Source organism: Protobothrops mucrosquamatus, unplaced genomic scaffold (genome assembly GCF_001527695.2).
Source record: "Protobothrops mucrosquamatus isolate PMUCROS unplaced genomic scaffold, P.Mucros_1.0 scaffold857, whole genome shotgun sequence".
NCBI lineage: Eukaryota > Metazoa > Chordata > Lepidosauria > Squamata > Viperidae > Protobothrops > Protobothrops mucrosquamatus.
In genome coordinates this window covers 361300-384145 of record NW_015387112.1, presented here as the reverse complement: position 1 = coordinate 384145, position 22846 = coordinate 361300, and the positions used below count along the sequence as shown (strand labels likewise).

Sequence of the window (22846 nt, the reverse complement as noted above, 5' to 3'; positions counted from 1 at the left end):
TGTTTGTGGTGCAAGCACAAGCTAGAAAATGATGAGGAGTGAACCTGGCACTTTCTGACCTTCTCCTTCCAATGCTGCAGAATTTATCTTGTTTATTGATTGTGCTGCTTGGTATAAGAATACGGTATTCATTTTCCGGTGCTAGCAATGGGAAGTATTTTTTTCAAAGAAATATTCCCGCTGATGAGTTTTCTAGTTCCTCAGTTCCAGAATGCATTGCAGATGCTTCCTAACGTCCAGTCTCCTCCAAATTCTGGTGTTCAGTTCATCTATTTTTCTTTATATCTGTTATATTTTACATTTCTAATCAATTGAGCAGAAGGGGCTCTGTCACTAATTTTCTGATGCCAGGGGATTTTTTTGGGAATTCTTCAGCGAACAGGTCAAGTGCTTTTGATTATAATAAGTACATACACACACACACACACAAAAACAATTATTGAAAGAAAAATTAATTTCCTGTCTGTTATGATGCAAAGGCATTCACTAGGAGCTACCAGCATTTTGTAAGAATGAGTAAATTTGCAGGTGACAATTTTTGTTTGAAAGGGCGTCCAAACAAAAAGGAATTAATTTTAATATGAGTAAGAAGTGATGATTTAGTTAACATTCAGCATCTGGGCCCCTGTATGAAAATCTCGTTTAGGAAGATGAGCTTATTTAATCACCTACAAATTAGAAATAAATCCTGCCTGCATCCATGCAGCTATGAGCCACACTGAAGACCTGCAGATTTCCTGCTGCTGTTGGAGTCCTTGACAGCACTCTCATAGAGTCATCAATCTTTCCTGCTCATTCTGTTTGGAAATTTTTCTTAAAAATATGATCCATAAACTCACGTTGCTACTTTCCCCTTACTATCTGGCTGCAGTAAAACAAGAGAAAAAAGAAGAAGAAATGCACCTGGCATAGCCTGTAATGAGATTGAATGACTGGCAACTTCTCCATTCATTCTAGAGCAGTGGTTCTCAACCTTTTTAATGCCGTGACCCCCAACCGGTCGTAAGTCAAGGACTAAACCGGTCGTAAGTCGAGGACTAAACTGGTCGTGAGTCGAGGACTAAACCGGTCGTAAGTCGAGGACTACCAAACCGGTCATAAGTCGAGGACTTTCCCTGCCCGGGAGCGCCGCGCATGCGTGGTTCCGCCCCCTGCGCCGGCCGAGGCATAGCTGGCAAGCGGCAGAGACGGAGCAGGCCGACCACCAGCTGGCCCAGCCCAAGGGAGTTAAGGCACCCGCCGGAAAAGGGGGAAAAAATGGCAGACAGCCTTGCTTGGCGACCCCCGTGAAATGGTCAATCGACCCCAAATGGGGTCGCGACCCATAGGTTGAGAACCGCTGTTCTAGAGCTTGCCAGAGCTGGGCCTGGCACAAGGCCTGGGGAGCCGGGATCCTCCTACTATATTAGGAAAGCTTGGTCTAGATAAAGCTACTCTGTGTAGATCAACATGGCAACATCTCACTTAAAGAGTAGTGGCAGGACACTGATTGGCAGGTGGGGTCATCTTGACAAATGAGAATCTTCAAAAACCTCTCAAGGAAATGAGCCAGCTATTCATAAATCATCGACTGTAATTTAATGATGGCAAGCATGAGGTCTGAAGGGATTGTAGCTCTCACCCTTATGTATTTGCTGACTGGGAAAGATGGGGATAAGATGATTTTGGTGCAGAGGATGCTGTCAGAAACAAAGGAAAAATAAAAGGGGGCTAGGAGGAAAAGACCTTCAGTAGTTGTGTAGAAGAGATAATTTGGAGGCATGTAGCCAGTTGCCCGAGAGTTAAAATAAATAATAATAATAAAAAACAATGGTTTTCCCAGATTCAGGTTCATAGGATCTAATGATGCAATTATTTGAAATGAGCACAAAAAGAACAACAAACCCACAGGCAACATGTAAGGAGTTAAAAGTTCAGCAAAGACACTGGGACAGATCTAATTGTCTAGGATACTAGAAGATGGAGATAAAGAGCAGTAGAAATACTTAGGCGAGAATAATGCCTGGTCATAGAATGGGACCACAGCAAATATAAAAACTAGAAAGAGGTTCGGTTCACACTTGGTAGAACAAACAGTGCAAAAGAGAACAGAAATTTTATTATAGGCACAGACCAGAGTTACACTTGAAGTTAATGCCTGACTTAATGAATTAGTCACAGTGGCCAAGTTAACACATAGCACCAAGCCATAACACATATTTTAGAAAAGGCAGGTTCAAACATTACACTTGCCCAAACCAGACAATCTACATTATAGTACCATGTGGAAATCCAATCAGTAACAGCATACTGGTTGTGATGACCATGATCAGGCCTTTTTTCAGAGAAAAGTCCTCTAAAGGAACTGTCACTATGAAGAAATAAACATGGCGTCAATATGAGTTCCGGGAAGTGCAATGGGGACGCAAAGGTGACATCTTACAAATGCTGCAATTTGTTCCTTGAAAGGATGTCATAGTGGCATTTGCATTGTATATGGCTCATTGTTTTGGCATCACCAGGTCAAATATCATACTTGGCTGAATCAGATAAAGGAGTCACAACAAGATTAATTTTAATACAGTATTTTTTCTTAAATTACGGTATCTTTTACTATATGCAAATTATTTGCAACTCTGTCTCATTTTGTTTTATTTATGAAGGGTGTACCCTGTGACTCTCCAAAACATCTTTCTATCTCTAATCTATCTCCCTATTGGATCACTTTAACTGGTCTGTTTACTTGATGACTTCATATTTGATCACTACCTGGGAAAACGTTCCACCAAAATTCTTATTCTCCCCTTCAGGCATTCAAGAATATGTGGGACTCCTTGAAGGCCCACATTAAGATTTTATTTCATTTTCATGTTATTTATTAAATTGATGTCATACCTTTTATCTACTTAGATAAAACATTCAAGGCAAGTCATGCTGTATCCTTATGATCCAATCACACTTGATGTCTTGCTGAACAGATCAAGGATCCCTCTTTCCAAAAATCATCGGTCATTTAGTTTGATGAAACAGAACCTACTTGAGGCGTTGAGCCAGGGAAAACTTTATGGACATTCTTAAGGAGAAATTGTTAGGTGGTGGCCATAGATGCTAGATGAATACCTTATCTTTCTTTGTTGAATCATCTGTTCAGCAGTTTGCAATATTCATGGCTTCTCACACTTCAATTAAATCTTCCTCTGATTGGGGCTTTTTAAAAGAATTGCTACTGGTACCACTAAGGGCATTTTTTTTCTACCCCAGGAGACATTTGGCAATCACAAGTTATAAAGCCATTTACACCCAGTTTTAATTTGATGCCCTATGAATAAGGGTAACCTCTGATTTAAAGAAGCTGAAGTGCAATCAGCAAAAACAATTTGCCCAGAGTAATTTCTTAAGGGATTTCAAATAGTTTAGGCTAATGCCCATAATCCTAAGGCATGATGGAACACTTTGTATTGCTTAACCTTTTTCTTGTCTGCCAAGTTTATTTTCACTTGTTCTTTTTTCTCTGCTCTCTGTTTCCAATTTTTCTTTCGGATGGTTCTGAGGCAGGAAATAAATCCTGGTGAGATTACAAGTAACCCCGTCATCAGGGTTGCAGAGGAAAATCAGAGATGGGGAAAAAAAGGCAACTTGGCATATAAAATGGAGAGATGTTTGTTCCATCTCGGTTGCTACGGTTCCTCAGGACACTGTTGGTTGTTTCCTCAGTCCTGAGCAAATGCCAAAACTACAAATTTTGCTGTCGATTCCAAAGTTTGTGAAATAGAGAAGCCAAGATTAGACATTTTGTTGTAGGTTTCTATGTCTGTAGCCTGATCTTGGGACACAAAGGGAGTAGTGCCCACATCTCCAGTGATCTGTTTCCCTTTCATTCCTCTTTAAAACATTAAGCCGCCTTCATCTCCCCGCTTTGGTCTGGTTCTGCACAGCATCTAATCTGTAGCTTTTCTCTCTTGAAAGCTCAAGGATGTCTTTTGAAGTTTAAAATCTCTTTCCTTGTATTTTTCCAAAGAAAGGGAGAGGGGAAACCTGCATAACATCTCAAAGGAGAGTTCAGTGCTTTTTAAGGCCCCAGAGGGAAATGTCAGCTAGAAAAAAACAATAATGCAAACATTTGCTTGATCACTATATAGGTCCTATAAGATGGAAACTGAGTGAAGATGCAAATAAATATTACTCCCCAATTGCCTCCAAGAGATAAAACTTTGAAAGGAGAGGAAGCTGATGCCCAGTCTTCAATGTTTATATATTTTAGTTCTTAAAATCCTATCCCATTCACAGGGGAATCGCCCTTCTTTTTATCCTCAAAATAACAATCCAGTCAGATAGAATGAGCTTACAGAATGACTAGTTCAAAGTCATCCAGATAAATTTCTATGGCAGACTTGAATCTTCCATGGTGTGAATCTGGACCTCCTCAAGTCTAGTCCAATGTTTTAATTATACCACCACATTTTAACTCTCCCTTAAACCATGGCTAGTGTTTCATATGATCCAGGAACATTTGCCATGGCCTCATCATGACAGTGTGGGAGCCATGGTGGTCACGACAGGGAGTAGGCAAATGATGAAATGAGCATACTAACATGACCTGCATATATATAAGAACATTACAAGGAATCTGTTTCTAGAACTGGCTGTGTGAATATATGGAGCAGATATATGCTATGACGCTATGCCATTATTCTGGTGAAAATTGCAGATTCTCTGATAGGAGCCCTCTTCATAGATTCACACAGCCAGTTCTGGAAACAGATTCCTTGTAATAGTTCTTATACTTAGATCTGAGCAATGCAATTTCAGAAAACAAAAGTCCAATACAAAACAATACTAAATGAGTATGAAACATGTGTCTGTGGGTATGTGTGTGTAAAATGAGATAGAAAAGGTGTAGGCTAGGTTACCAGCCATGTAACCTAGGGTCAGGTTACCTACACTGTTTTGGCCAGCATGCCACAAATACAACCAAAACTCAGTTTTACCCCCCAACATACACACATTCTTCTACGCAAACTAGGATTTCTCATATAGATTATCCCACAGGCCAAGCTATTGTTACCTGCATGCCACCAGCTGGGAGGTATACAGTATGTAGTGTTCTGACAGCCAAGGGGAAGAGCTAAAATGTCATGGATGAATGGAGTCGATGAGATTCTCAAAAAGAACAAATGGTAATGGATGAGTCAATGCATGGGCTTGGAATGGAAGGTCAGCAAGGAAAAAAAAGTGTGGTGAAATATAATGAATGGGTTGGTATGAATAGGTTTTGGCACTGCTTCTTTCTGTTCTTATCTCATGCCTTAAACATTTTTGGCTTAACATTTTATGTTCCTTTCCTGTGCTCTGCCTAACACTACTTATCCCTCCAAAAGGAATCACATGATTGTTTGAATATAATTCAGCCTTCCTTGGATTGTGGCCATCTAAAATACAGGTGACAGAAATGTATGCTAATTCTTTTCATAAACAACTAGCAAACGGTAATTAATACCTTGCACATAAACAACTTTCAGGCAGAAAGTTAGACTGAATTTGTATCCAACACATGCTGGTTGGTCTTTACTTATTTAAAACTTTCCTATATTCTGCCTATTCAAAATGAAGTTATTCCCCAGGGAACATACACAAATACATTCAAAGCACTACCTAAAAACATAAATTAAAAATGTAAACCAACAGCAGCAGCTAATAATGCAAACAGCTTCAATTTCTAAGCAGCTAAAAGTAAAACAACCGAAGTAAAATGAATTAACTCTGCAGAGTTGATAAAATATTAAAGTATACTGTTAAAAGGCCTAGGAAGATAAAAATGTTTTTGCACAATGCCAAATTTAGAGTCGAGTTATTCCTTGTGAAGGAGGGCATTCCAGAATTGGGGAAGATCACTTGAAAGGCTCATTCCCAAACAACAACCTACTATATTTTACACAATTACTACTAGGACTTGAACCACACACCTTTTCACAAATAGGCAATATAAAACATGCAATGCTGCTTGTACTCATGAAAAACATAGGCAGTATAACTCAGCTGTCCCTATCCTGGTATGCTACTGCATTACATTGCCCATGGTTCTCAGCCACCATGGCCAATAGTTCATATTTGGCTAATTCATTTCATTATCCATGATTTTATAACTGGAGAAAAATGGGTTGGCAAATATCAGCTTCTAAAGGCTGTCCAAATACACAGTGTAGGCTTCCTGCCATCCCAATTTCTTCTCCCAATAATTTTCACTCAGCTTTATGTTGCCCAGAAGCTCAGCTGCAGAGCTGAGTAAACATATCTCAGTCTTAACAGATGATTTATGTGTGTTTTAATAAAAGTTTTATCTCCTTTAATTTACTGAGTTAAAGCACATTTTCATTCTTTTCTACTGATTAAATGCCTGAGTAGTTTTTAATAACTGAAAAAATGTTGTGATAGCAAAGATGCAGGCAAGATTGGTTTCATGCTTGGAAGATGATCAGATGAGACCAAGTTCTCCTTGTTCTCTTTTGGGAAGCTCAGTTGGATATGCATCGTTGTGTGCGGATGCAAGATGGGTGATGTTAGGTTTTCTTCTCCATAAATCATTCATCATCGATTCAAAACACCTTGCCAAGTCCTTGAAAACTGGGAAAGAGTGATTCTAGAAAATTATAGAATGGCTTTTAAGCTTATACGTTTCAACATCTGTTCACATGGAAATCCATAAATAAATCTCTATATCAGAAGTGGGGAATCCGGCTCTTTGGATAATGCTGAATGACAGCATCCATAACCAGCCCGATAGATGACAAGAGATGCTCAGAGTTGTGGCTCACCAACATCATGAGGGGTGGGGGGAGATCACAGTTTGCTATCTTGCTCTAGATCAGGGGTCTTCAGACTTGGCCCTTTTATGACTTGTGGACTTCAACTCCCAGAATCCCTAAGCCAGGCACACTGGCTGAGGAGTTCTGGGAGTTGAAGTCCACAAGTCATAAAAAGGCCAAGTTTGAAGGCCCCTGCTCTAGATAATAAGAACCTCCTATGTAAACATACAGTAACATTGTGGATTCTATAATTTGCAACAAGAACAAGCAAGGAGGCCCTTCTAAATGTATTTCATTTTTTTAAAATACCCTATTCTTCTTGAGAGGGGTCAGTTTGGTATGGTGGTTAAGGCATCAGGCTAGAAATCAGGAGACCATGAAGCTTAGTTATGCCTTAGGCACAAAGCCAGCTGGGTAACTTTGGACCAGTCACTCTCTGTCAAAAGGAGGCAAGAGAAAACCACTTCTGAAAAAACTTGCCATGAAAACTGCAAGGACTTGTCTGGGAGTTGGGAAGAATCAACACTGAATTGAAGGCAGCTGACACCTCCCCCCCCCCATTTCAAATCTGAAATAAAAATCTCCAACCATCCAACATTTGTTTTCACCCAACAGGAAGGCCTGTTATTTTATCTGTCTTTTGACTTGTTTGATTTATGTCCTGCCATTTACTGACTGTACTAGGTTAAGAAAACAGGAGAAATAACAAGGGGAAAGATTAACCATGAAGGAGGGGGAGACCCAGAAAGGCATTATCTGTGGGTGTCCCTTAAATTTGAGGGTGTTTTATTTATACCTTTTATTCAGCCCAGGCCCATCTCAGTCATGGCTTTGAGGGTTCTCTCTCGAGACATATAAGCCAGGCCCAAGCTAGGACTGTTTTTAAAAGGTTTTGTAAAGAACAGAAACAAAAGCCAAAAACCTTCTAATTGTCTGGATTTTTATTGATTTCCTTTTGGCTGAGAGGCATTTCAAGATTGTGTGTTATTATAATTGGTTCAGTTAAAATTGCTAAGCATATTAATGTGGTTTTTTTGAATATCTTTGGCTCTGAATTCCATTGCTTTTATGTGGTAAACCACTGTGGAAGAACAGATAAAATAACACAACATCTTGGAAACCTCTCGTAGGGTCAAGACATTCTGCAAAGAAAGTTGTACATTGAAATGCATGCACTAAATTCACCACTCGAAATTGGGGAATGATCTAGAACTGCAAGATGAGAACTTGTTGCCCTGACACCTTTCCACTTCCTCTGAAGTCATCTCTATCACTCGTGTAAGGAGACTTTTCATTCAGAATGGGGTAGAATTATCTTGGCCTCAATGGAGCCCTTTGGAGCCACATGACTGGAGCCACATGAGACATGAGGTTGAGTAGAGTGGCACTGAGCAGAGCTGGGGAGAGTATCTTGGCTACTTCTGCCTACTGACTGTAATGGCTTTCTCTTTAACCACAGCAGGGAAAGATATTAACAGAATAACAGAAAACAGAATTGGAAGGGATCTTGGAGGTCTTCTCGTCCAACCCCCTGATCGCTGGTGACTATTAGTCAGATGGCAGGAAAAAGTGAGCAGGGGTCTCTGGGGCTAAAGGGAAACTAGCAAATGGATTGTGACTCCTCCCATGGAAATTCCTAGATTTTTGTTTTTTTAATTATTATTTGCAACCTCGTCACCACTTAGGAGGGCTGTAAAGCACTGTGAAGCAGTATATAAGTCTAAATGCTATTGCTATTGAATGGCTAATGTAGGGTAATGCTCTCCAGGTACTAATTCTTGCTTCTGTTATCCCTTGTAGGGGAAAAGTCTATGTTACATGGGGAAAAAAAGCCTCAAATTGGTCTAGCACATCCCCTGGCTCTTTAGAAAAATCTAGAAAATCATGGCTAGTAGTGCAGATGTTGCTGAACTAGATGGACCAAGGTTGCTCAGGATTACAATCCCATGACCTTACAGAATCCTAAAGGTATCTTAAAGAACTGGCAGATGTGAATGCAATTCTTTGGCATCACTCCCCTACAGGCCACCCAACCAAGCAGAAAAAAAATAGAAGTACTTTTTGCTAACAGCTTAAAAAATACATGTAGTAAACACACTACAATAGTAATGTGGAACCTTAATTACCCTGACATCCACTGGAAGACTAATTCTGCATAAAGTGACCAACCTAACTGACAACTTTGTTGTCCAAAAGGTAGAGGAGGGAACTAGAGGGACAGCGATACTGGACTTAATTCTTACTAACTGAGAAGAAGTGATAGAAGGAGTTGAAATTACTGGAACCTTGGGTGAGAGTGATCATTTCATACTGGAATTCAACATAATGCAAACACAAGCAGTAGAACATAATGATATCAGATTTTACATGAGTTGATTTTAGTAAACTCAGAGAAATCTTGGGAAAAGTTCCTTGGATGAAAATCCTAAAAGGGAAAACAACCCAAGAAGCTTGAGAAACTCTAAAAAATATGATCATAAAAGTCCAGTCCAGCACAATACCATTGAAAAAGAAAAACAAGAAATCTAAGAAGAAACCAGCATGGCTGCACAAAGATCTCTCTGATAAACTGAAAGACAAAAAGGATAAACACAAAAAATGAAAAGAGGGACACATAACTAAGGGAGAATATCAGCAGATAGCCAGAATCTGCAAAGATGAGTCAGGAAAGCAAAGGCTCAAAGTGAACAAAGACTTGCCACAAAAGTCAAAGATAATTTAAAAAGTTTCTTTCAGCATATAAATAACAAGGAGAAAGTCAAGTAAACAATCAGTCCACTAAAAAGAAAAGATGGCAAGGAAGTAACAGGTAATAGAGAGAAAGCAGAACTGCTCAACTTGTTATTTGTATTGGTCTTCACAGAAAAAGAAATTTTAGCCCAACATACCAAAAAAAACTACTATAAAAGATAAACTAGAAGTAAAAATTAAAATTTGCATTGATCTTCACGCAAAAAGAAACTGTAGCCTAACCTACTAAACTGTAAAAGACAGACTAGAAATAAAGATTAAAATAAGCAAGAAAATGATAAGAAATCTGATCTTGATTAATATAAATCACCGGGACCTAACAGATTACTTTCCAGAGTTCTGAGGGAGCTGGCAGATGTCATCTCAAAGCCATTGCATCATATCTTTCAAAAATCCTGAAGTACCAGGGAACTACTTCAGGATTGGGGAAAGAGATGATATGGTTCCCATTTTCAAAAAAAGAAAAAAACAATGAGACCCAGGAAATTACAGATCCATCAGCCTAACATCAATACCTGGGAAGATACTGGAAAAGATAATCAAAATCAGATCTGCAAAGATCATTCTAGAAACAATAAATAAAGTTATAACTAGAAGTCAGCATGAGTTTGTTAAAAACAGATCATGTCAAACTAATCTTATTTCATTCTTTGACAAAATGACTAAATTAGCAGACCAGTGAAATGCTGTGGACATAGTGTACTTAAACTTATGCAAGGCACTCGACAAAATAGATCACAATTCTACTTCTTGATAAGCTAGAAAACAGTGGGATAGATAGCATCACCGCCGGATGGATTTGTAATTGGCTGACAAACCGTACTCAACAAGAAGTCCTTAAAGGTACTACATCTACATGGAGGGAAGTAAGCAGGGAGGTACCACAAGGTTCCATCTTAGGCCCAGTACTTTTCAATATTTTCTGACTTAGATGAGGGAATAGAAGGGGAACTCATCAGACTTGCAGATGACACTAAGTTGGCAGGAATAGCCAACATCCTAGATAATAGGCTAAAGATCCAGATGGATCTCGACAGACTTGAACATTGGGCCCTATCTAACAAAATGAAATTCAATATAGAGAAAAGTAAAGTCTTACACTTAGGCAAGAGAAACCAAAAGTACATCTACAGATTAGGTGAAACCTAGCTTAATAGCAGTGACTGTGAGAGGGAACTTGGAGTCCTAGTGGACAATCTAGTGTGTGATAGCAGCTAAAAAAGCCAATGCAATCCTAAATCGCATTAACAAAGGAATTGAATCAAGATCTGTGAGGTACCAGTACCGCTCTTTAGCCTTAGTAAAACCGCACCTAGAATACTGCATCCAGTTTTGGTCACCACACTATAAAAAAGAAAGAATGCAGAGAAGAGCAGCAAAGATGATTAGGGAGCTGGAGGCTAAAACATATGAAGAATGGTTACAAGAACTGGGCATGGCTAGTCTAGTGAATAGAAGGACTATGGGTGACATGATAGCAGATATTTGAGGGGCTGTCACAGAGAAGAGAGGGACAACCTATTTTCCAAAGCACCCAAAGGCCAGACAAGGAACAATGGATGGAAACTGATCAAGGAGAGATTTAATCTAGAAATAAGGAGACTTTTTCTGACTGTGAGAACAATCAGCCCATGGAACAGCTTGCCTTCAGAAGTTGTGGATGCTTAATCACTGGAGGCTTTCAAGAGACTGGACAGCCACTTGTCAGAAATGGTATAGAGTCTCCTACTTGAGTAGGGGGTTGGACTAGATGACCTACAAGGTCCATTCCAACTCTGTTATTTTAAGTTTCCAAGAATGTTGAGTACTAGCCATGTATTGTGTATCCCAAATAGGCTTAACATTATGGGTGTGGGGGAAGAGCAAGAAATCCCAAATTTGTCCAATCAGAAAACTCCCACCCTGCTTAAGTGCCTGAGGCATCCTCAGCCATCTTGCATCCAATTTCCAGATTAATTAATGAAGCTGGCTGTCAAAAGCTTGCTTATCCCATTTTTACATTATGGAAATAAGAAAGCCTTTTTGTGTAGGTTCAGAGGGCTCCATTAGAATATAATGTATTGGGGTTTGGATGTATAAGTCAAGGGGACCACCCTCTCACTTTCTGAGCCCCCCTCCTCTCTCTCTCTCTCTTACTTGATGAGAAGATCTGAAGCTATTTGTAAAGATGACTGAATCTGTCACTTGAAGATGACTTTGCCCACTGTCCTCTTCATTTCCTTCATTGCTCAATCCATTTCAAGTCTCTGCTCCCCCCCACTTCTCATCTCCCTTCCTGATCTCTATATCTCTTCCAAGTTCATCCCACAAGCATGAAATTAGGCCCCTCTTTTATAGCCTTTTCATTACAAAACAGTTAAGCAACAAATCAGCTGCTGATGGGCGAGACTTGAAAATGAGGCATCTCTTTCCCTTTATTCAGTCATATTATTACAAAGACAACTTTCCAATCCATTTTTTTGTTATCCTTTCTCCAAATATTGCTTACAATAAGGGTTTTGAACTTTCCAGGGACCAGAGTGGCCACTTTCAAAGCTAGATGTTTCTCACAGCACATCAATTAAGGCAAACTGCAAAGCCGATATAAATTAAACTGTGAAAGATGCTGACCACAGGAACTGTGTACTTCCACTGGGGAAAAAAAAGATCTTCTGTATTTTTCTGTGTATATACACATACACAAGTGCGCGCACACACAGGCATGAATGGAAATAAGAAGTGTTCAGGTTAGTAGGAGGACCATCCAAAATGGTAAGAAATATGTTTAAAGTCAAGATTGAAATTCCATTTTTTTCTGGGCATATTGTCAGAGCTATAATCCAGAGTATATTTCAACCTCATGGTCAAGATTCAGAAATGGCCATGAGCTTGAAATATACTCTGATATATGGTACCCTAGTATTTTCTTCCAATGCTGTAACTCTTTTAAATGGAGGATTTCTGAGGGTGGTACCCTCAGCAGTGCTTTCCTCATCCTCCATATTCCTCTTGCCTTTCTTCTCCCATCACCCAATAGCAAAAGCTTTCTTTCCTTTATCACCTCTGCAGCCTCATCCACTTCTGAGTGACTCTTACAGAAAAGAGATGAGTACAATTTGTATATATATAAAGCCATGAAAATAAAAGTATAGCATGATGCAGATATGACCCTCTTTTATGAACCTGATAATGGAAGTCACTCTGCAAGGAGGTAGAAAAGTACCCCTTTCTCTCCTCACAAGAAAAACCTTGTTCCAAATTAAATTCCCCACTGGCTGTTGCTTGCTTCTTCCAGTGATATGCAGGGCAACAATCCAAGCCCATTGCCATAATAACTGAAGAGAGGGGAAGAGAAAAGACCATGTCAGGCAAAATTTTGCTATAACCTACAGTGCTGAAACTCAACACTGTTATAAGTATGTCTCTTCAATGGGTAAAAAAGGTGGAGGGGTGAGGAATAAACTCATGCTTCAGTACTTCGGAAGTGGGACATAGAACTTCCTTCTGTTTTGGCTTCGGCCAAAACTGCACTAGCAGTCACTGGGAGAAATGGAAAGAAGGAGATATAGACTACACGGTCATGCATCAAATCTGCTAATCATGGCTTTCCCTCCTCACAAATAAAAGTAAAGACTACCCTCACAGTGTGCTTTCTTTCCCTGGTTCTTAGTTCCCCCAGAGATGGTCTTCCAATATTTATTTCTTGCTGTTTTTTCTCATTAATGCTGTCATTTGCAACTGAGAGAGACAACAACATGCTGAGCAGCAGGTGTTGTCTACAGTTATGCTTTCCACTGTTGCTGAGCATATTGTGCTTATTATGTCATGTTTCACTTACAAAATCAAATAAGTGGGGAAGATTTGCTGTTGTTGGTCTACTTTATTCCATCTGTGTTGGACTTGGGAAAAAAAAGAATGTCAGTTTTCTGTTGGCACTAAGCAAGGAACTATTTAATTCAGCCCCTGATTCCCTAGAAGTAACTCAAACTTGAGACTACCTCAATGTGAGGTGAAGATAGCACTTTCTTCTCACATACTCACCCGGTTGTCAGAACTTGGAGCCATGGTGTCGGTCATCCAAGAGCCAAATCTGGATCCAGATGCTCGAACAGTAATGGGGTTGCTTATTCCAGTGAGTTTTCCACAACCTGAAATGCAAAACAGAGAAAGAGATACAGAGAATGAGACCTCTTTCTCCACCTCTGAATTAAATCTTTCTTCTCCTCTGACCACCCATTCCTGAGTCAAGGGAAAAATATACTAGCATGAAAGGTGTCATCAAGTCACTGACACTCACGGTAATTCCCTCCAAGGTGTGGTTGACAAAGCCAAAAAAGGTTTCACACTTTGAAGCTGCCCTTAGAAAGTGCCAGAATGGAAAAATGCTACCTCAGTATTGGTATAAGTATAAGGATGATTTAAACTTGTCTCATTTGTGAGCTGGCAACCTAATGAAAACTTAAGAGATGCTACCAGGGCATGTTTTTCCTGTGGTTAGATGCAAGCAGGGAATGTCCTACTGTGGTTTAGAAACTAGATTTTGTTTTCTAATCAATCTTGTATCCTTTATTAGCCCTGGAGACTCTGTCCTCATTAAAAATAGAAAAACAGTAGACTTTTATTTTACAGTAGAGCCAAATAATAGTAATAAGGAAACTACAATAACACAATCCATAATCCCAGGAAAACAAGCAAGTGATGAACTGTCAAATGGTTAGGTCTAGCTTAAAAATTAATTTGTGCCGAATCATTCCACTATCCCTTGTTTTCTCAATAGACCATCTCCCCTGTCCTTCTCTTAATGCTAGACAAGTGCTTTTTATTCACTCTCAGAAACAAATAATTCAAATGTTTTAAAAATACAGATAGTCCTTGACTTACAACCACAATTGAGCCCAAACTTTGTATTGGTAAGTGAGAAATTTGTTAAGTGAATTTTGCCCCATTGTACGACTTTTCATGCCACATTTGTTAAGTGGATTACTGCAATTGTTAACTTAGTAACAAAATTGTTAAGTGAATCTGGCTTCCCCCATTGACTTTGCTTGTCAGAAGGTCACAAAAGGTGATCACATGACTCCAGGACACCGCAATGAGCATTCAAATGTAAGTCCCATGACCATCGGGATGTTGCAACAGTCGTAAGTGTGAAAAAAGGTCATAAGTCACTTTTTTCAGTGCTGTTATAACTTTGAACTGTCACTAAATGAACTGTTTTAAGTCGAGGACTACCTGTATAAACAAAGAATTATATTCCCCTTGTGTATTTGTCAAAAAGAAGACTTTTAACATTATTGAATATAAATGGACAAAATTGTTACAGGATATACGAAGTGAATTCTGAAAGCAAACTCTGAAGATGTCTGGATCCCCCACAAGTTATTAAAAGGATTGTAAAGCATTTGGCATATAGTTCCCACAAAGTGCTTCAGTGCACGTAGGATAACAAGGCCTGTAACTTTTTTAAAATCAAAGACATTTTTCCCTAGATCACAAGAAACGGTGGAAAATAATGGCATGATCTTGGGGAAAAGATGTGGCTGCTTTAAAGATTGGCAAACAGTTACCAGGCTTGGTCTCCCATGTAGTTTGAAGTACCTTTCGGGAATCAAATTGAAGGTGCTGCAAAATCCTACTTGAAATAAGTACATTTGCTGATAATTTCAAATTTAAATGTCCACCTGGGGACATACTTTTTAAATGAGCCAACAAAGGACTTGCCGTGTGTTATTTTCTATCTCTGTCTCCTGTCTGACTGGGAGGTAGCATCTTAGGTTCTGTATTTATTTCATCTAGTATATGTGCATTTGTTAACTGAGAACTAATTCAACAGTCCATGTGATCGGTGCATGTTATAATTCTGTCCATACCAAGTCTCAGATATATTATTGCAGGGTTGGATCAGGATGCATCCAGATTACCTACTAATCTCTTCATCCTAGGGATTCTCCTCTATCAACTTCCAACAGATTTGAAGTAATACAGTATATCTGGGTCAAATGTTAAGCTAGATACAGCACATATGGGTCAAACATTAAGTTAGAAAAAGAGTGAGACTGCTGAACTGGGTCTCTGATCAGGGCATGCCACCAGACACTGCTCTGTACTTTTATTTTTGCTTAGTCCAGCCAGAAGGTGCACATGATGCCCAGATTATTATTTGCAAGGTACCAGCAGTGCAGCAAACCAAATGGAGCTCAAGAACGCAGGAGAACTAACAACAGCTGCTGCCTGAAAAGGATAAGAAAGATCTATGGTGTAGCAGCTAACAGAAAACAAAAAAATATTTTACACCATTCTGAGTACACAATTGCATTTGTCCTTTATAAATGCCCCCTTAAACATGGCCACACCAGATTGTTCTAGATCAGTGTACAAGCATGGAGGCTGGGGGCTAAATGCAGCCAATCACCATCCTTTTCTGAACCTCCGAAGCGTCCCAGAATGGGTGAGGACAAAAACATGAGACACATTGGAGAGTTGGGAAGAATTTAAGGGGAAAACGGAAAGCCTTCAGTTTCACAATTGCTGAAGGCAATTTTTCAATCCTTCAAACATTGGAATCCCATCTCAAAATGGACCTTAGCCTTGTCCACCTGAAACACCAGACTCTGGTGGTACCCTCGAACTGATGGACATTGCATACCGGTTTTACGTCTATGAAAGAATTTTATCAAGTCTGACAGGATAGTTCAATTAAACAGGGACAGGGTTCAGCCCTTTTGATATTGACATATGTACAAAAGATGTAGGACTTGAATTGCAATGCTATGTCTGCCGTTTTGCAGATTGTAATTTCTTTGTGGATGCTGCTGGATTATACATTTCAATCTGTAATCAAAAACCACAGATTTGGATATTCCTTATTTGAAGGACTTCCAAAAAGGAAAGTGAAGATTTTACCTTATTTTTATTCTGTGGCATGCTAACTTTCCAGGATTTGAAAAATTATTTATGTGACATATAACTCTACCTTTCCTTAGATGTAGTGTGCTCCTGGGTGGAAGTCATTTATTGCTCCATGATTGATTCTATAATGAAACATTTTAAGTTATTATACAAAGGTGGACCATATAATGATCCTTCTCAATTAGGCAAACATAGAGCCACCAGATCTGGACTGCAAAAAAAAATTATGTATCTATTAGCTGGCAATAAAGTTCTCCTTGTGCCATCTAAGGATGCAATCTGCTGGCAATAGGCAAGCAAAGATTCTTAAACTTTGGAAGTAGATGGGTGTTCACTCATGATGAAACTATAAGTAACCAAAGTTTTTTGAGGGGTGACATTTTGAGAGCATGCTATGGAAGCTCTCCTTCAAAGGATTGCCATGAAGTGCATGGTCCATCCTCAAAGACCCATTTATCACAAAACCAACATCTTACATTGCTCCTTGTCATATATTCTGAGAGCTAGGATATTTGTTTTGACTCCAACTGACCTTGTTTTCTGGACAGGTCAGTGCAATTCTAAAATAATGACACTGGGCTGCAGTTACTCATCATTTTTATTTTTCAAAAATGCCTGAAGGAATTCAGCTTCAAAGGAATTCTAAAAATTCAAGATGTGACTGGCTGCTGTCTTGGTTCTGAAGTATGTCAGTTTCCCATAAGTATCAGATAAGGCAGAGAACTTGGTGGGCCTCAAGAGAGGGGACTAAGGCTACCACATTCCCTAAACTAGGCTTCTTTTAATTATATTTTTACCCTTGGTTATTCTTAAAAACATCTGTGTTTGGAATATATTTGAATGTCTTTTTTGTTTTTCTTTTTTTATCCCATTGCTCATCATGGGGAGAATGTCAGCAACTTTTCCAAAAGGCTTCAATAAACTGGGCGAGCAACAAATCTTGGATTTACTGACTAAATTCAGGAAAACTTTGAACAAACTGCAAAATTTTCAAAATGCCACCAAGGATCTTACCATACATGTTGCTGTCGGCAGAGAAAGACTAGGCAATAACCTCTCCTTATTCCATATGTAGAAGCTAACCAGATTGGCAAATGGATGATTGTTCAATTTTGGAAATGAGGGCAGATCCTATACTGCAGCTCTGGAGAATAGTCTTGCTCAGAGGGCCCTCCCTACCTCATTGCCACCCTCAACTATTAGGGTTAGGATTTGGTGAAATTAAGGCTGGGAGAAATTACACTGGCCAAAACCCCTTTTTCAGGTTGGCTTTTGTTCCTTTTTACCTGCCACTAGTGATAAAATTTCATGTCAAAAATGTTTTTGCCCAACGGCAGATAAATCTGCACAAGCAGGTTTGGCAGATTTTTATTAATAACAACTCAGTTACATGGGTATTGCCCAGATATATCATGTAGAGAGTATCTGAAAAATATCCTTGTTGTGATTATGGTGTCGGCACAGTTATTCGTAAAAGTAACTGGCAACCATCAATCACACCTACTAACAGGCAACAATTTTTGTGGGCAAAAAAGAACGAGCCCTAATGTCTAAAATCTTCAAAGCTTATAATGACACTGTTTTATTTTATCTAGCAAAACATCATACACAATGACAGTTATAAAAATAGTGACAATAATAGCACATGGACTTTGCTACAGGCAAAATGAGAAAATACCACCTATTCTCAGTTTGGACATCCCTGGTTAATCTCTAAACAAAATAATTGGCTCATGAAAGATAGAATACTGTTACAAAAATTTCAGTTGTGAAAGAACAGCTGCCTCTTCAGATCCTACTAACCCAGACATGTCAAACACAAGGCCTGGGGGCCAGATGCGGCCCACGAAGTGGTTTCATGTGGCCCACAAAGCCATTCTGGAAACAGTGAGGGAACGACCCCCTCTGCCTTGGCCCTGACCCAGGCCAGCCAGGAGCCAATGTACAATTTTGTGGTGGCCATCTATGCTGAAACGGATTCAGTCTTAGCTCCACAAGGCCATCTGGAAATAGCAAGGGACCAGCCCCTGCCGCATTGGCCCCGTCCCCTGGGTGCATGCTGGGGAGGTGTCACCCTTTGTGAGGAATGAAGAAATGCACCATCGCCTGGAAGTGGCCAGCAAATGGCCTTCGCCTACTTCACATATCTGGCTTGATGGGCTCCGGGGGAGGGGTTTCGGCAGGCAGTGGGGCGAACGATGTAGAGCTGGCCATACCCACCCAGTAGGCCACCCAATAGGCCACACCCACCCAAGAGCAACCGCAATGCTGATGTGGCCCTCATTGAGTTTGACACCCCTGTACTAACCCAATTTCAAGCTCCATTCTGCTTTTTTGTGTTCTATCTCCAAGGAAAAATATGTTCAAAACAATTGAAAATCTGACCAAGAATCTGAATCACCCTGAACAGATAAAATTCTCAAATACCCTGGATCTGCATTTTTTTGTGGGAATGTTGTTTTTCTTTTTGTTGTTTTAAAACATTTTTTTTATAATCAGTAGTTTAGATCATGCTGCTTAAAGTATTATGCTCCAGTTCTGGGCTGTTGTTAACTCCCACTCCAGAGGCAGTAAAGTACGTTTGCTTAAAGTTGGTTTCCGTGATCAGCTAATGGGAGGAAAATGTGGCAGGCCTACTTAAAACTGAGGGGTCCTTGGTGTTCTTTGAGCTTTCTTGTTTTCTTGCAGACATTTCATTACCCAAACTAGGTAACATAATCAGTGCTGTTTGCTGTCAGATTATATTCTAGTGGCTTACCTAAAAGTGTTGGTGGCGGTGGTCTTAGCGATTCTTTGATTAGACTGTTTGCTGTTGGCTTCTTTTAGCAGTTCCTTAATTGGGGTATTTTTTACTTGATTGTTGGTCTGATGTTAACCTTGGAATTTATCTATGCTGATCTGGGTGCTGATTGCTGGTGAAGAGGTGCTTGGGTCTTTTTGTTCTCCTTTGGGCTGGGTGACAGTCTCTTTTGGATAGTCTATAGATGTTGTTAATGTCTATGTATCTACTGGTGGCTGATTTGTCTAGAAATTCCCTAGCAATTTTGGACTTGGCACCAAAGACCCCTCATGTCAATCCTGAGCTACAAATATTCTCCTTTATTACTATTTGAAACTAGAATTTTAGAACAGCTGATTATGTTTGGCTAGCAGGAAAGTGGAGTAAGCCACCCACAACTCTTGACTATATTCCTTGCAACCAAGACCTACAGGAGGTGAATGGGCTGTCATTTACCAACAATGATCTATGTCCACTTGAACTGTGAAGGAGAACTGGACTTTCTTTCATTCCCAAAAAGGCTTGAAAACATACTGCATTGCAATGGGTGGCTCAGCTCATCGGAGAGGGGAGAAAAGAAACCTCAGAATGCCTTACCTAACTTCTGCATGCAGGCATGCAAACGAGCTTCCAAAATCAGCACTCGCTGTTGGAGTTCCTCGTAGTCGTAGGCACCCATCTCTTCCTGGATCTGAAGCAGGCTGCCTGAAAGGTTTCTCACTTCCTCTTTGAGCTGCACGATGGTACGAGTGTCAGACTTGTACTGATCCAATACAGGAATAAGGGGCATCAGTTCCGTCATTTTGTCCTTGAGCTCCTGATGGTGAAGACAAGAAAAATCCAGTGATTGGGAGCAAAAGGAGAGGGTAACATGGTCACTTTTTAAACTTTGACTTTGCTACTGTTTACTGGCTCTACTAGACTAGAGTTTCTGATGCAGAACATACACCCTATGTGAACGGAAAATAAACAGGAGAAAATAAGCAATGAAACAATGCATAATTCCTTCTCCTTCTGGCAGTAGGCCAGTTGAAAGTTCAGCCAGCCAACTAGGCCCTCCTTCAAAAAGCACTGTTCTCCCACAACTTTTCAAAGACCAGTACAAGGAATGCAAAATAATATGAACATTTTGGATTTTCCAAGCATTCTTTGTGAACCCAGATCATTTTTATTGTTTGGTGAAGAGTTCTTGGAACCTCCGAAGCTTGCATTGCAATGTTTCCTAAATCTTGGCTTCGCTTTATGAAAATTATCTTAATAAGATATATTTTTTTTCTTCAAGATCCTTTTAAGTGAATTCCTTCCTTCCTTCCTTCCTTCCTTCCTTCCTTCCTTCCTTCCTTCCTTCCTTCCTTCCTTCCTTCCTTCCATCCATCCATCCATCCATCCATTTCATAATTCCAAATTGCTCATCTCCCTCAAAGAGGAACTCTACGTGGTGTACAATGCAATATAATCGATAAATAAAACAATGTATAAAAATTAACATTAAAATGAAATTAGAATTAACAATTTTTAAATGATAAGGCTACTGGCAATTAAACATCAAAAAGGTAAAAATCCGAAGATTAGCCATTTAATTTTGGTCGTTGCAAGGCGGGGGGGGGGAGGGCGTCTCATGAGACTAGCCAGCCCCACAGTTGAGAGGGCCTCTGTGCCCTCTTTGCAAGGCCCGCAGAGACAAGTTTTGACCACTTTGTGGAAGGCCAAGAGACTGGGGGCTTTCCTCACATCTGGGGACAGAATGTTTCACAATGCGGGAGCGGTGGCAGAAAAGGTTGTCAAATAAAATTCTTTGACTGTCTTTGCTTTTTATAGCCCATTTTTAAGGTTCAGGTTGGACATTCTGCTGATAGAACCCATATCTACTTTTCTGTTTTTTTCAGTCAAGTATGTATATGGGCACACTTTATCTAAATATATAAGTATAATGGCCATTTATGCATTGCCAATAAAGAGAAGCTTAGAGAATGCAGGTTTGCAGAACATTAATATGTGCTGATGTACATATAAAAACCAAATCTGGAAAGCAGTATTTCAGACTCAGTGGAAATGCAATAGATGGAATCAAGTATTGTGAGTACCTATTCAAACTGCTCTTTGTCTGCTAACTGTATGAACAACTCTCCCATTTTACAGTCACTTTTAAATCAGAATTGGACTGGACAGCCAATAAAACAATGCAGGACTATCTCCAGTAAACAAGGCTTGAGAGCTGAGCCATGGGAGAGCACAGACTCTTGGAGACACTCCTATGATTGGCATAAATCAACGATTTGCTTCCTTCAACATTACTTTGTTTACAGTTCGAGTTCTCCTTTGAAACCTACAATAAAAGCATGACATTTACTATGAATTTTCAGAAGTAGTCCTATGTTCATGCAAAGGTCAGCATGATTCATATTCTTTCCAAAATTTCCAGAAAAGTTGCAAAAGAGAAAGAAGGAAGGGGGGAGGGAGAGAGAAAGAAAGAAAGAGAGAGAAAGGCCTGACATATCATATACAAACACATGCTAAAATGAAAACTTACTGATAAATGTAGGTTACAATGTACCTAAGGTTTAGTGAAGAAATATCACTGTGAAAATTAGTATTCTTGTTTTACAGCAAGATTATTGATTTGACCAATGTACTGAAAGTCTTTATGTATACTTCATTATTTCCCTGTAATGGAGAAGGCTCCAAAATGGATGACATCAACTTAAGCCACAAGGCAACTCAGGGAGCACCAATAAACAGTAATAATACAATTAAAATAAGCAATAAACAAGATTAATCCACAATACAAACAGTTCATCAATAATAATTATTAGGAAGCTGGAAAATATGGAAAATTCTAAAAAAAAAATTGAACATTTAATAGGAGGAACAGAGACGTTTGCTGTACTGAGAACTTTCAATTAGTAGCAGAAGACCTGAAAAGAAATGTGACTATATAAATTTACTAACCTCATACCCATTTTACAGAAAGAAGTAAAAATATGTAACATAGTTTAATAACCATCTCCAAAAGCCTTGAATGTATATTCTGCTAGTTTAATTAGAATTACTTTCTGGAAAAATCAAGGGAAAAATCTCATATGCAATAAAACACATTTTATTTATGCCCATCTGTTTCAAAGCAATCACATTCATGTATTACATTATTGTGCATCATCTGACTCCCAATAGATAGATATTATAAATAGAAATTTAGCAAACTGCTGCAACTGGGAAGGAGTATAGTGACACAAAGCATCTGTTGAAAACATGGCAATAAGATGCAAGTTCTATGAGGCTTTCCAGACAGTCAGTCCATCATTTTTCAAACCTTTACAGTGTATTTTAAATGAATTCTAAATACATTCAGCAATATTTATCTTTTTAAATCTATGCTCAGACTACCAGATCAAGGCTTTAAAACTCTGGTTTTCTACCCCTAGTAGAAAATATGAACTCTTTGTTCCAACCTAGTGACTATCTGGAGTTTTGTCGCCAAGATAAAAAGACCTAATCCATGCTGATTTTCATATCACTGTGTTAAGCCTGCAGAAAACATGAATTATTTTTTGTTGCAGATAATTCCAAGCAGGTCAATATTTGATAGCTCTCTGCACCCGTTGATCCTCTCCTCCAATGTGACCATCCTAGGCCAAGCCAAGTCCAA

The 22846-nt window shown here is 39.4% G+C and overlaps 1 protein-coding gene across 5 annotated transcripts in view; it reads right to left on the bottom strand.

Annotated features, from left to right (window-relative positions):
• Window positions 1-22846, bottom strand: part of OLFM2 (olfactomedin 2) — a 154773-nt gene that overhangs the window by 3487 nt on the left and 128440 nt on the right. For all 5 annotated transcript variants that reach the window (XM_015819074.1, XM_029284706.1, XM_015819075.1 and 2 more), the window contains 2 exons: window positions 19798-20017; window positions 13554-13660 (listed from right to left, as the gene is read on the bottom strand). In XM_015819074.1, coding sequence (XP_015674560.1) covers window positions 13554-13660; window positions 19798-20017 — 327 coding nt within the window. The remainder of the gene's footprint in view (window positions 1-13553; window positions 13661-19797; window positions 20018-22846) is intronic.